Source organism: Gossypium arboreum, chromosome 2, assembly GCF_025698485.1.
Source record: "Gossypium arboreum isolate Shixiya-1 chromosome 2, ASM2569848v2, whole genome shotgun sequence".
NCBI lineage: Eukaryota > Viridiplantae > Streptophyta > Magnoliopsida > Malvales > Malvaceae > Gossypium > Gossypium arboreum.
In genome coordinates, this window is record NC_069071.1 from 41,503,434 (window position 1) to 41,517,529 (window position 14,096).

General features: G+C 31.2%; 1 protein-coding gene across 3 annotated transcripts; it reads left to right on the forward strand.

Moving 5' to 3' along the window:
* The first annotated feature begins 2,211 nt into the window (after positions 1–2,211).
* Positions 2,212–5,543, forward strand: LOC108462391 (guanylate kinase 2-like). Of its 3 annotated transcripts, none has more exons than XM_017762353.2 (11): positions 2,212–2,585; positions 3,060–3,094; positions 3,266–3,373; positions 3,499–3,575; positions 3,658–3,787; positions 3,921–4,283; positions 4,455–4,576; positions 4,657–4,792; positions 4,896–4,941; positions 5,015–5,120; positions 5,210–5,543. In XM_017762353.2, exons 2-11 carry the CDS (start codon positions 3,092–3,094, stop codon positions 5,247–5,249), a joined length of 1,131 nt encoding a protein of 376 aa, XP_017617842.1. In that variant the 5' UTR covers positions 2,212–2,585; positions 3,060–3,091; the 3' UTR covers positions 5,250–5,543. The 3 variants fall into 3 exon arrangements, with proteins under 3 accessions (XP_017617842.1, XP_017617837.1, XP_017617829.1); XM_017762348.2 differs by having other exon boundaries at positions 2,236–2,585; positions 5,051–5,120; positions 5,223–5,543; XM_017762340.2 differs by having other exon boundaries at positions 2,246–2,585; positions 5,223–5,543.
* The last annotated feature ends 8,553 nt before the right edge of the window (positions 5,544–14,096 follow it).

A 14,096-nucleotide genomic window follows, 5' to 3' on the forward strand; every position in this document is an offset into this window, starting at 1 on the left:
CATCGGCTTTAAGATTCGGTTTCTTGGATTACGAATTCCAAGATTTGAAATGTTGGTTTTCTTGATTCTTGAAATCTCCCAAAACCGCATAATTGGACCAAGATTTGGTTTTTTGATTTTTATTGTTCCCTCATATGTGTGTCTAAGACCTTTTTAATAAAGTCTTGTATGATACCGTTCAATCTTAATTTGATTTATTTGGCCTTTGACTCGTTATTAGGCCTTGAGGTAGTGTAAACCCAACATGTCCATAGGCCTAAATTTGAGCCTTGATCCTCACATCATGAAATTTATTCATATTCACTTCCATTTGTAATATTCACTTATTCATACTTTAATGTCACTTCACTAGTTTAATTACTTATTATTTAATATACTTATCACACATTAAATATTCACTCAAGATCACTTGTTTTCCAATTACACTACACATTTGAGTATTATTCAATTTAACCCCTGTTTCTATTTCTTTATGTACACTTCAAGTTTATTTTCCACTATCACTTTTCATGTCTCATAATATTTGATTTTCTCTCTTTAATTCTTATAATTTCTAAATATTACTTTTCATTAATACTTTAATACTAACATTGTTTTCAACTAAATTTTTATTCACTACACTTAATTTATACATATTTCAAATTAATCCTTTGGAAAATAAATAAAGCTCATATGAGTACTTACCTTTCTTTTGCTAGATTTCACTTTCTCTTCTCATTCTTTCACACTTTTGTCACGTCTTTTCCTTTGTCTATAATATTTCCATCACTTTCTTTTCTTTCTCACTTGTCTTTTTAATCTTTTCACTTTCTTCTCAACTTTATCCACTTCCAACTCCAATTTCTTACTTCCAATATGACAATCAAACTCTCTAGGATCTCTAATTCACTTTTTCTTTTTGGTGGCTATGGAAATTTTAACTAATTTTGGGTGAAAACAATAAACCTTACAAAAAAAGGACTAAATTGTAGAAAAAAAAGTTTTTTTCTTCTCCATTTCTCATACAAGTTGGAAGCAAATGGAAAGTATGAAAAACTTTCTTCATCTTTCTTCCTTTTATATTCACTTTAAATTATAAAATATTAATAAAATATTATTAACATAATAATTAAATAATATAAAATCGCACCAACATCATCATTTTGATCTAAGGGCCCATATTTCCTACTTCATAATTAATTAAGCAAATCCAATGGCTAAAATTTCATCTACACTTTTAAGGGAATTTTAGTAAGTTTTCCAAAATGATCTTTCTTACAAAATGACTATTTTGCCCCAAGTAAAATTTTATATTTTCATTTGGCTCATTTTCGCCTTTAAGGTATTTTCACTTTTGGTCCATCTTTTTCTATTTATATTTTAACCCTAAAAATTTTAAATATTTATACTTTAACCCCAACATTTTTCACTCTTTGTGATTTAATCCTTTTTTTTAAATTAATATATCACGTCATCTTTCTTGATTTAACTTCTTTTGACACGCATCAACCTTCTCTTTTATTGATTATATACCTCATCTCACTATACAAAGAAATTCATTATGCAGGATCTCAAATTAGTGTCACTTTTATAACATAGTGATTTTAATGTCATTACACCATTAATGAATCATTGTAGGATAGAAATGGTCGAGGAACTATTTGAGGACTTGGATTTTGGTCATGCTTGACCTTTTTGCTACTACGCTGTAGTTCGTCTTCCTCTTCACTCAAGAGAATTGAAGTTGCCATAACCTAGAGGCGAAACTAGAAATTATTTTAGAGGAGCCGGAATATAACTATGCATTTTTTTAGAGCTAAATGCAATTTCATCATTGTATTAACTTATATTTTTATAATTTTTAATAAATTAAATTAAAAATTTATCACTTTTTAGACCAAAATTGAATTTGATCATATACTCTTTTTAAGAATTTTATAAAAAATAAATATGCAAATGTAATATTTTTCCAATTAAGGGAGCCTTGGCCGCTCCGAACCCCCTTTGATGCTGCCCCTGCCATTTATTTGGTAAAATGGTTATCTTAACCTATGACCGCTTTACGACTAAGCCAAAGCCTTCTAATTCTTTTGTTCTTTTCCCTTTTTTTTATATAATAAATAAATAAATTTCCCCTAGAAAAGAGCCATTAAAAGAACAGCACGAATTAAATAATAATAAGAAAAAAAGAAAGAAAGAAAACTTACTATTCCTAGTATTAAACAAATTGTTTTTTTATTTTTGAAAAAAAAAAAAGTGAAGCTTCCCAACAGCCTCGTATGAAAATGAGAGCCGGGCCAACGGGGTCTTCTTGTTTTCGTTAATTGAATGCAACCGAAAAAGAGAAAAGCCTACCTCTCTCTCTCTCTTTCTCTTCACCAAAATAAAAAGAGTGATTGGATTTCAGGTTTCCTTGCAATTCTTCTCCTTTCCGAATCCCATGTTTTGATCTGATTTAACTCCCAATACTCGGCCAAACGAATATCGCAAAGCTGAAACATACCCATTTTTCTTCCTATTATTTTTTCTAATAATACTATCCCTTTTGGGAAATATCCTCCGCCTAGCCAATATAAACTTGTTTTTTTTTTCTTCTCTTATCAAAGGTATGAATTTGGTGTTTAACCAATCTGTTTCGTTCTTTTCGAGCCTTTTTTCGCCTATATTTATTTTTTAGCCATGTTATTGCATCTGGTGTTCTTTTTTTTTTTTTTTTGAAGTTTATTCTCTCTATCTCTCGTTTTTGAGACCTGGGTTGTTTGAAATTTGACGTAAAACCCAACTGAAATTTTATTATTTTAGCTTGTATCTGATTTCTGGTTGTTTTTTCCTGTCTGTTCATACTTTTATGTTTTGGATTGTAATGCTAGATTGGAATCTGGGTTTTGGTTTCAGAAATCTAATTAGTTGTTATACCTCTAAAAAATGGTTCCCTTTTACCTTCGATTATGGTTTCTTGTTTGACATGTAATTTGTATTGATTCAATGCCATCCATGATTCCTTCTTTTATTGTTTGATAGATCCCAAAAATATGAGTTCCTTTTATTTGATCTCTTATCTCTCCATGTGTATTGATCAGGGGGAATCTTGTTTTGGAGGCATTGGTTCCCCATGGTGAGCCTATCATCTTTTTATATATAGATATATTCGGGTGAAAATTGGTTTTCATTTTTATTTTCTCAGGAAAAGAAAGGGATACTAGCAGGCTATTGAGTTTTATGGTTTAGCAAAGGTGGAAAAAGTGGCTTAATTGTGATTTGATTTATTTTGGTTATTGGTCATCAGGGAGAAGCCCCAGCATTCTTTGTTGATAATCTACAAAATGGATTTTCAACCGGATTTGGCTTAAAATCCAAAGGCTTTGAGACCTTCACCGACGTTGGTGACAAAACAGTATGATACTTTAATGCCTAATTTGGTGTTCTTTTGTCATAAAGTGCTTCTCTTTGTTGTCTATTACGTGAGTTGTTCAATCACCTTTATCTGATTGAAGATTTGTGTGGATTTTCTATTGGCAGTTTGTAATTGGTGGGGCAAACTGTGATTCCGCATCATCTGTTGGAATTCAGATTTATGACAAATCTACTGGGAAATGGTCAGTTTGTGGCTAACACAATTTCTTCCTCTTTGGTTTCAGTTTAGAGTTACAAATTAATTGTTTATGGTAACATTTTCAGGGTGATTCCTACAGTCCTGGGAACAAAACCGAAGACATGTAAGGGCCATTCTGCCATTCTTTTAAATGAAGATCGTATAATGATTAGCATTCGGGGTTCCACCCCGGATGATTGCATTTGGTTTCTTGAGGTTGGTATTTTTGAAAACTTAAGATCCTTTGATGATATTTTCTGTACGTTATAAATTTCTCTGCTTGTGGTTGCATAAAAACTATCTGAACATTTTGATGGTAATAATTGTTTTATTTTTTCTATATCGGTAGGTGGACACTGAATATGTTAAGGAACAAAAGAAAGATTTTGGGACTGAAGTTGTTGCCTGGAGTAAAGGTGTGACTGGCGAGGCAGAAAAGCCGGTTGTTATTAGCGGTCCATCTGGTGTTGGTAAGGGGACATTAATAAACATGCTTATGAAGGAATTCCCGTCCATGTTTGGGTTTTCTGTCAGCCATACAACTCGTGCACCAAGGGGCATGGAGAAGAATGGAGTTCATTACCATTTTACCGAGCGAAATGTAATGGAGAATGATATAAAACATGGGAAATTCCTCGAGTTTGCTTCTGTTCATGGGAATTTATATGGAACCAGTATTGAAGCAATCGAGGCAGTAGCAGACTCTGGAAAGGTAAAACAGTCTTGCTTTTTACAATTCTATTGATACTGGATGGTGCCTAGTATTGATTTTGGATTTGAAGTTATATATGTTTATTGATGGAACTTTGTTGTAGGTGTAGCATTCTTTACATCAAAATTATCCATCTGCATTTTGAGGTGCTTTTTATTTTTTATTTTATAGAGGTGCATTCTTGACATTGATGTTCAAGGAGCAAGGTCCGTGAGGGCAAATTATCTTGATGCCGTTTTTATTTTTATCTGTCCGCCATCGATGAGGGAGCTTGAAGAACGGCTCCGTGCAAGGTGAAGCTGAATTGTCCATTTGATATTTATAATTACACTATTTTCCCATAGTATTCTAATAATTAGAATGTTGAAAATAGGGGGACTGAGACAGAGGAGCAAATCCTAAAGCGCCTCCGGAATGCTGAGGCAGAAATTGAGCAAGGGAAATCCTCGGGCATCTTTGATTATATATTATATAATGATAATCTTGAGGAGTGTTATGAGAATCTTATGGTGATTTCTCTTTTCCCTTGAACAATATCATATGCATGTTAAGTTCTTTTGAGAGAATCCATTGCTTTCTGTATCCTGATCCGATGAATTTAATTTGTTATAGGAACTCCTAGGGCTAGGTGGAAGTGCACCAATTAATCAGAAACCATGTAAGAAGGTTACCATTTCCTCTATTTCCTTTTTAGTGTAAATGGGAAGGAATTAATTTAAAATGTCATCCAGCATCGAAAGTGATTGATCCGCCTTCGAACCATTCAGTGTCAAAAATCAACAATAAGATGGTCATTAATTGTGAGACGAAAGAAGTGGGAAACGAGGCGAAGAACTTGTAAGTTTTATGGTTCTTTTTCCTTTCATTCATTCGTTTTCTAAATACCAGGTAATGATTTTGCTGGGTTGTGTTTGATTAAGAAGTAGTGGTTTTATGCAGGATCATACTGGATGTGTTGTCGCTTAAAGGTGGGGCGCCTGGGCGGACAAGAGGACTAAATATCCACGCCATTGATTTATTTTCAGATGGCTTAAACGGGATCCATGAACTGAGCTAACGATTACAACCCACGCAATGGGTACTGACATGGTTTTAAGCTTTTCTATTTAATTTTAAAAAGGTGAGGTATGATAAAGCTGTATTTTGTGTTGTAAGATTGGATTTTCTTTTTTCAATCAATTCTTTGCTTGCTTAAGAACCAACATGTAGTATTACTGTTCCCGCATGAGCAATTAGAGAATTCATCATTTGCTTGATCTACTATTAAGGGTACTCAACTATGGTCTCTTTTCTTGAAAAAGGAAAGTAGGGGGTGACGGTTGACCTAACAAGGTTCCGCATACCATAACCAAACTGTTAGTTTTAGATTCAAAGTGAAATAGGTTTGAATCGAAAAATGAATAAATTTATGTAATTAATTGAACTGAAATAAATTAATAATGATGATTATAAAAATCTGATATATTAATCCACGCATAAGACTTGAATAAGTCATAATATTATGAGCTTCGGTTATTATTTATTTATTGAAATTTAATTATAAAATATAAAAACAAATTACTTAATAATTTTGAACGACATAAATATTTTAAATTTTTTAGAAAAATATGGTAGTTTTGAGATTATTTTGAAAAATATACTAGTTTTCCTCTAAAAGAAGATCCAAAAGATAAAAACTCACCATATTTTTCAAATAATTTACTATAATTTTTAAATGACATTTAAATAAGAAAAAGTAAAAACGAATAGCGCCGCACAGACTGAACAGCTCGAGCTCTAGAAAATAGGAATAGTCAATGGGGTTTGTAATCTTTTGTTTCGAGGGAAAAACACATGTTAAAATGTCATTTTATACATTTAAAATTTAATATTTATATTTTAAAATTTATTAATATGACATTTTAAAATAAAAACACATATCCAGTAATTATGTAATTAAATGACGTTATAATTAAATTAAATTTAACAAAATAAAGTTATAGTATTAACATTTTAATTTGAATTTCAAAATATTAAAAATAAAAGTAAATTATGTAAGAAAAGTGTGGTCTGTCAATGCCATCTGCTGTGGGGTCAGTATAGGAGGGCTGGCCCATGAAATAAAAAGCATGGTGTGGTGATATTGTGTTGGGCAGGCAAGACAGCTGTGTATGCAAGGAAGATCCACATGTGTTGGAAAGCGTGTTTGAAGATTTAGGTTTTAATGGGTCTTACGGTGAAATACAAGCCTCGCGTCGCATGTGACCCTTCATTTCATTTACATTAGTCATACAAAACACTTTTGGTTGCTTAATTGCGGGTCAACCCAAAAATCTTACCCCATTTGTTCAACATTTCTATTACAAAATAAAATAATACTATAATAGAATATATGTTAATATTTATTTAAAAATAACAACAATAAGGTGTTTTAATTGAGTGATAAGTTTAAAATTTTATTAATTTAATTAGTATGAGATTAAATATCATCATATGTATATTTTTTTGTTATTGGTAGTTGTTAAAATAAAAATATAAACCAACAAATAGTTGGATACAATAGTACGGTACACTACACTTTCAAGGAGAAAACATAAATTCGAATTTTGAAGATAACATTATTGATAGGGATAATCACTTAATCCTAAATATGGACTATAAATAGACATGCATAATATAAAAAATAAAAAATAAAAATATTAAAGTACTATTAAATAATATAACTAAAATTAATTATAGAAGGATACTTATATTTGTTTTTAATTAAGTTGGTGCTCGATTGACTCGTAACATTAATTCAATTAGGTGTTTAAATAATAATATAGATAATATAATGAGTTTTAAGAAATGGGTAGTCGTATTTGATCATTTATGTTCGGATAATATTGTTTTAGGGTATTGCAGTTAACCATTTGGGTGAAAAATTGTAAGATACTTAAATTATTTCACCCAGCTTTGATTATTACTAAATTAAATCATTTATGCGAATTCTATTACTTAGCATGTGTAATTTGGCATTTCAAGAAAATTTAGCAATGAAGCTTATTTCTCAAAAGAAAACAAATGGTTTTGTTTGGTAAGTTTGTTTTTAAGGTTACAATTACTTGGCTGAATTAATATAAGTAGAGGTGTTTATAATCAGATCAGATCAGATTTAAGCATAATATTAACATATATTATATTTGTCTAAACTCAATTCAATCTAAAATATGTGTTTAAAATTGTCTAAATCCGCTTATATTTGTAAATGGTTAATCCAAGTCTATTTTAGGCTTGTCCATATTATTTTTAAATATATATTATTTTTAATTTAATATTAAATAATTTAATGTTTTTATTTATCAAAACTATATATATTGATCTTAACATATAAATTGCTATAATTTTTATTTTTATGTATTATAAATTATATAATATATAAAAATAATATAATATAAAATATTATAAACTTAAAAAATGAGTTGGGCTTAGGCCTTGAATGTTTAAGCTTGAGCTCAACTTTTAATTTTCGAGCTTAATATTTTTCCCAAATTCTCAAATTTCGAGCGGACATTTAAGTTTGGGTAAATAACCTAACCCATGAACAACTCTATATATAAGTAATCTAACATATTAATAATAAATGTTTATTAATACAACAATTTGATAAAGCAAAAATTTGTCATTTAAATGAAAATTGATGTTAAGTTTAATGATCCAAAATGTAAATTATTTCTCACATATTTTTATTTTCAATTAAATTATTGTTTAGAGTATGAATTTGACAACTTAAATTTTTTTTTTCAAGTTAATTCTTGAATTTGATAATTATTTTCACATTGGAGTATGTACTTTTTTGTCCAAATTAATCTTCAAAGTTGGCAATTGTTCTCATATCGGTGCTTAAACTTGGTAATTATTCTCACATTAAAGCTTAAATTTTAAGAATTTTTTTAAAAATAGGGACTAATTTAGAAAAAATTAAGTCTCAATGTAATAACAATTGTTTAAAGATTAATATAGACAAAAAAAATAGTTTAAGCCCAAAAAGTGATTTAGTCTATTATTTTTATACAAATTTTACTTCGTAATTAAAGGTAATTATATCTATGTCTTTTTATTGTTACAATAAAAATAGTGTAAATTAAGCATGTTATAATTATTATATATTTATAAAAGTTTTAATAGGTTCACAGTTTTGTATCGTGTATATATAAAACTTCTTTTATGTTATAGTTAGCTGTGTAGTGTTGTAAACTATGCGACCCTTTTATCGGGAAACTTGGCCTATCGTGTCGGCAAAAATCTTTACTAAACTATTGCAGGAGTGGGGCCGGTGAGTTTGAGGTGTCCATCAGTCGGTTGAGTTTCCATTGGCTTAACGGTTAAGATTCGGTGTGGTCTAAACATCAGTTATATGATATTAAGTCAACTTGACTTTTAATTACGAAAAAAATAAAATTATTTACTTCCAATTTCATTTAAATACACCGGCTTTTGTTTTTTTTTGTTTTTTGTCTTGAAGATTCGAGTTTCGAAGTTGGCACCTCCAAGTGCTGACTTCTGTATAATTCTTTTTGAGCTCAATTAAAAAATGGTCAAATATCATAAATAGTCCCCATCTCCTATCAAAATTTCAAGAGTTACTTTCAATTTTTTTTCTATTTCAGTACAATATTAATAGGTTTCAAACCAATAATTTGGTGGAAAGTACAAGTAAATACGGTATTAATTTTATTCATTTCTTTTTTTAAAATTTATCTTAAAATTTTGATGATTTTATGAGGGACAATTTGTGATAATTTTTTCTTTTTTGGTCCAAAGCATAGGAACAAGCTTTGGAGCTCAACTAAAAAATGGAATAATATCACAAATGGTCCCTCATAATTCTATCAAAACTTACTCGTGGTTCCCACCAAAGTCTTGACTTGAAATCTATTAATATTGTATTGAAACTAGAATTTTTTTTTTTTGAAATTAACTAAAATTTGTTATCATGAAAGTTTGATAAACTTATGAGGGACCATTTGTGATATTATTCTATTTTTAGTTGGACTCCAATAAAGGTGTTGTTTCTATGTTTTAGACTGAAATTGGAAAAATATCACAATGGTCCCTTTAAATTTTATCAAAATTTCAAGATAAATTAAAAAAAAGAAATTAATAAAATCAATGTCATATTTACTTGTAGTTCCCACCAAATTATTGGCTTGAAACCTATTAATATTGTTTGAAACTAAAAGAAAAAGAAAAAAGAAACAAAGAAAGAAAGTAACTATCATGAAAATTTGATAAGAGATAGGGACTATTTATTACGAGTCGGTTTCCAATGTTGTCGAAAAAAGCAGTTTTGGAATCTTATTTTCGTAAACCGTGTCCGTAAATATTAAATAGGAATATTTATGGAGTTATTTTATAGATGAATTGAAATTTGGTTAAGTAATTTAGTTGAAATTGTGATTTATTAAGGCTTAGAGACTAAATTGTAAAAGTTCAATCACTATATATTTTTAATTAGTAAAAGACTTAGGTACTTAAATAACAATTATTCAAAGGACTAAAATAGCTAATAAATCAATTTTAATCATATGGTAATGGATTTTGAGGGTGTTTTCCATTAAAGAATAAATAAATATTAAATTAAGTTTAATTTAACCTTAAAACATGAGTAGTTAAGCTAATTAAATATTAATCTACCAATATAAGTTAGTGTTAGTGGGAAGAAAGATGAATTCATCAATTTCTTCCACCTTTCGTCCATGCAAAAAAAACTCCATTTTTGGAGCTTAAAACATTGGACCCTTAATTTCAAGTAAATCTCTAACCATTTTTTTTAAAGTTTTATGGAAATTGAATCACAAGAGTTTGATTTGGTTAGCCCATGTACCAATTTGTAGAACTATTAAAGGCTTTGAAAGTTGTCATTGTTTAGAATTGAATGATTTAAGTGTGAAATTGTTAGGAATTAAAATTAGATTAAGAAAAAGACTAAGGCTGAGTTTGGATGGGCGGTGTGTTTACCTGCGGTTAGTGTAAAAACAACGGTGGCGGTGAGATTAGATACTGTAGTGATACTGTAGCGTGAGACAAAAAGTAAGCTAAATGCACCGCACCGCACCGCACTGCCGCCCCAAACCCACCCTAAATTGCAAATCTTAATTGTTAGTTTCTATAATTCCCTACCCAATCGTCGGGTCTGGATATCAAATGTCACAATTAAATCATATTACTTATAGCATTCCTGACCTGATTTATTTACAAACTTAAACAACGCCATATTTAATTCATGCTTATCATATATATTTAAACTAATATCTTAAATATCAACATGTTTCAAAATTTAAACTTCTCATAAACTTCCTATTATACAAGTATTAAGGTTCTTAAATTAAAGTTCTTACAACCATTTTTCTTTATTGGGCATGTATATATATTTACTATGACTTGGAACCTAAATTCAATATAATTACACTTATTCAAACCTTAAGGCATAGACTTTAAGGGTACCTCCTCTTTGTGCATGTTATTCCTTAAGCATCATTCGCATGGGCTTGGTGATGTCTGGCTTGGTCCACCACACAGTCCTTGAGTCATTCCTTGATTCTGCAATCAAGGCAAAACACTCATAAGTTTGAATGAACTTAGCGAGAATCTGTACAACAGTGTTCATAAATGACTCTTGAAGTCTCGAATAATAAATAATTATTGCACACAATTAAACTCCCTCGGTAACATACAAGATTCCGCGATTTGATTGGCGCAGATCACGCCTATATGTTATTATTGAACAAAACGCTGGCGGATAAATTAGTGGCAGATTTAGAAACAATCATACACTTTCTAACGACCCTTTTTGGAGACTAAATTTCATCAAGCCTCGTTTTAGCATCTGATTCAACCTTACTGGTTCATCTTGTAACAACCTGATTTTGGGTCTAGTCAGAACAGTGGTTTCGAGACCACAAACCCGACGTAGAAAGATTTATTTTTATTATGTTTTTATGGTCTACAGTTTTATGGAATGATTCTGTGAAAATTTCATTCGAAAATTTTGACGTTTGAGCACTCAATTTAGTAAAAAGGACTAAATTACAAAAAGTGTAAAACTTGAGTTCTAGAAGCTAGAGGTGTCTAATTGCTATGAATTTTTAAATTGAAGGTCCTTAGATGGTAATTAGACTATTTTTTAAGTTAGTGGAAAAAATGGACATGAAGTAAGAGAAATTTTAGTGTTTTAAGGAAAGGGCATTTTGGTCATTTTGGTCATTTGGTAATTAAATGAATTAATAAGCAAAATAAAGCCAAAATCTTGTCCATCTTCTGCTCCCATGGCTGAAATTCTCAAGAGAGGATGTAGCTAGAGTTCATCTTCCAAGCTCGATTGTAAGTCCGTTCTAGCCTCGTTTTTAATGATTTTCATGTTTTTTGAGATCCTTGCAACCTAATCTAGCTTATTCAAGGACAAATTTGAAAGAAAGATGAAGTTTAAAATTTTACCCATGTTAGATATTTGTGTGTTTTGATGTATAATAGTAGAAAATGCATGTTTAGTGTAAGATAAATAACTTTTGCTAGGTGATTTTGATGAAAATGTCAAAAAAGACCTGTTTGTAAAAATTACAAAAATGAGTAGTAAAAGTGTGATTAAATGAAAAATGTGGCCTGATTGAGTATGAAAATGGTTCAGCTAGGCTTGGGTTTTAAAGAAATGGAATACATTTCATTTTACGAGCCTAGGGACTAAATTGTAAAGTATGAAACATTAGGGGAAAAATGTAATTTTTCCATAATATGATTTTTGGACTGAATTGAACAATGTGAGTATTAAATAATCTAAATTTGTTATTATAGATCAACTGAAATGAGGTTCGGACCTAGATCGGGGGAAAAATAAATTATTTGACGAATAGGTCCCATTTCTACTATTTTTGTACCGAGGTAAGTTCGTATGTAAATAGTGCATTGTTATATTTATGATTTAAATGCTTTAATATTGTATGAATTGTTATTGAATCTTTGGACATACTCGACAAAGTTTCGACAAGTGAGAAATCTCAGTTGAACCTTAGGAATAAAATAGGAAAGAGTGACATGTCACTAGGAACCCATGTGTTTATATGATCCCGGTGCAGGTCTTGTACATCCTACCAGTGGCTCGGTAGTCAGCATGAGTTATGGATACCTGATAGCTTGTGTGAGCAGCACTATGTAGCTTTGCCCTGACTGACAACTTGTGTGAGCAGGCTCGTGAATACCTCGAAAAGGAGCCTATATGTATTATGAGATGTGAGGTAGCTTTGGCTACATATATGGCTCTTATGTGCAAGACTTTCGAGTATCCATTAATATTTCGAGCGTTCAACGGGAACGTTAAAGTTGTGAAAGTCTATGACTATGTTGCGAGTTGGTACATGTATTTATGTAAAACTCATACGTAATGAGATTGATATGTGATGAAACCTTGGTAAGGTTGTGATTGAATAAGTTATGACTTTAAGATTTGAATAACATTCATGCAAATTTTCATTATATTAATTGTATGTTAAATGTGAGGTTATAATGCTTATTATTTGCATAGGAACTTACTAATCTTTATAGCTTACTCCCTTTCCTTTCCCTTGTCTTATAGTGTCACCAAGCTAGCTCAAGGGTTCAGAGATCGTCGAAGATCCACTCACACTATCAACAATTATTTTGGTATCAATGATTTCAACATTTTGAGTTATGGCATGTATAGGGGGCTTGGTCATTTTGTTATGTGCCATAATTAATTTGGCCAAATGTGTTGGCTTATATTGGTTGAAAGTTCATTTTGTATAAGGCCATTTGAAATTGGCTACTATCAGTATAAGTAATTCATATAATGATGCCTTTCATGGATATGGGAATTTACATGAATTGAGTTGATAACTATGTGATGTTTGTGAATGATACATTGTAGCATGTGAATGATGTGTTGTTGTCTTGATTGTGGCTGATTTGGCTGTATGTAAATGCTTGAATTGGTGCTATGTTGTGTTGTGTAGGTGTGTGCATCAAAGGTGACAAAATGGCTTAGTAAATAGCCTTATTTTTATCTACACGGGTCGGCTCATGGACGTGTGTCTAGGCTGTGTGCGACACACAGCTTGTCCCATGGGCATGTGTTTAGGTTGTGTGTCCCTTGCACCTTAATTTTTAGAAATAGAATGCTCAGAATTGAGCACACGAGTAGAGACACGGGCGTGTGTCTCAGCCATGTGGATGACACGGCCTTAGACACTGGTGTCTGTCCTGAACGTGTGAAATCTGCACCTATTTTATGAAAAATCATAATTTTAATTCGACTACACGGCCTAGCACACGGGCGTGTGACTTGGCCGTGTGTCTTTAATTTGTTCTTGGGTGACAAACAGAGAGTTACATGGGGTTAGGGCACGGGTGTGTGTGACCACACGGCTTGCCCACACAGACGTGCCCCATATCCACACGGGCATGTGACCACTGTTTAGTGAAAAATTTTCTAAGTGTTGTAAAATTTTCTAAAGTTTTCGGTTTTGTCTTGAACCGCCTTTAAAGCCTGGTTTAGGCCCCGTACGCTCGTAATAGGGACATTGTGATTGAATGTGAATGGGTTTAATTTGGACGAAAATTTATGGCTTGAAAATGTATGTTTCCTCGTGTTTAAGTTCGGTAATGCCTTGTACCCTGTTTCGACGTCGAATACGGGTAAGGGTTGTTACACATCTTGTTAAAGATAGTCATGCAAATAGATGCACAAATTTTTGACTAAATTTGGTGGACTTTGTAATAGCCCGATTTAGACCCTAATCGGAACGGTGATTTCAGGACCACGAATCCGAGTAAAAAAATATT

What these genes read in the sequence shown, in the direction of transcription:
- LOC108462391 (XM_017762340.2), top strand. An exon ending in ATTGCATTTGGTTTCTTGAG is followed by an intron (nt 3,788 to 3,920) that starts GTTGGTATTTTT and finishes CTATATCGGTAG; the next exon opens with GTGGACACTGAATATGTTAA. An exon ending in AGTGTTATGAGAATCTTATG is followed by an intron (nt 4,793 to 4,895) that starts GTGATTTCTCTT and finishes AATTTGTTATAG; the next exon opens with GAACTCCTAGGGCTAGGTGG.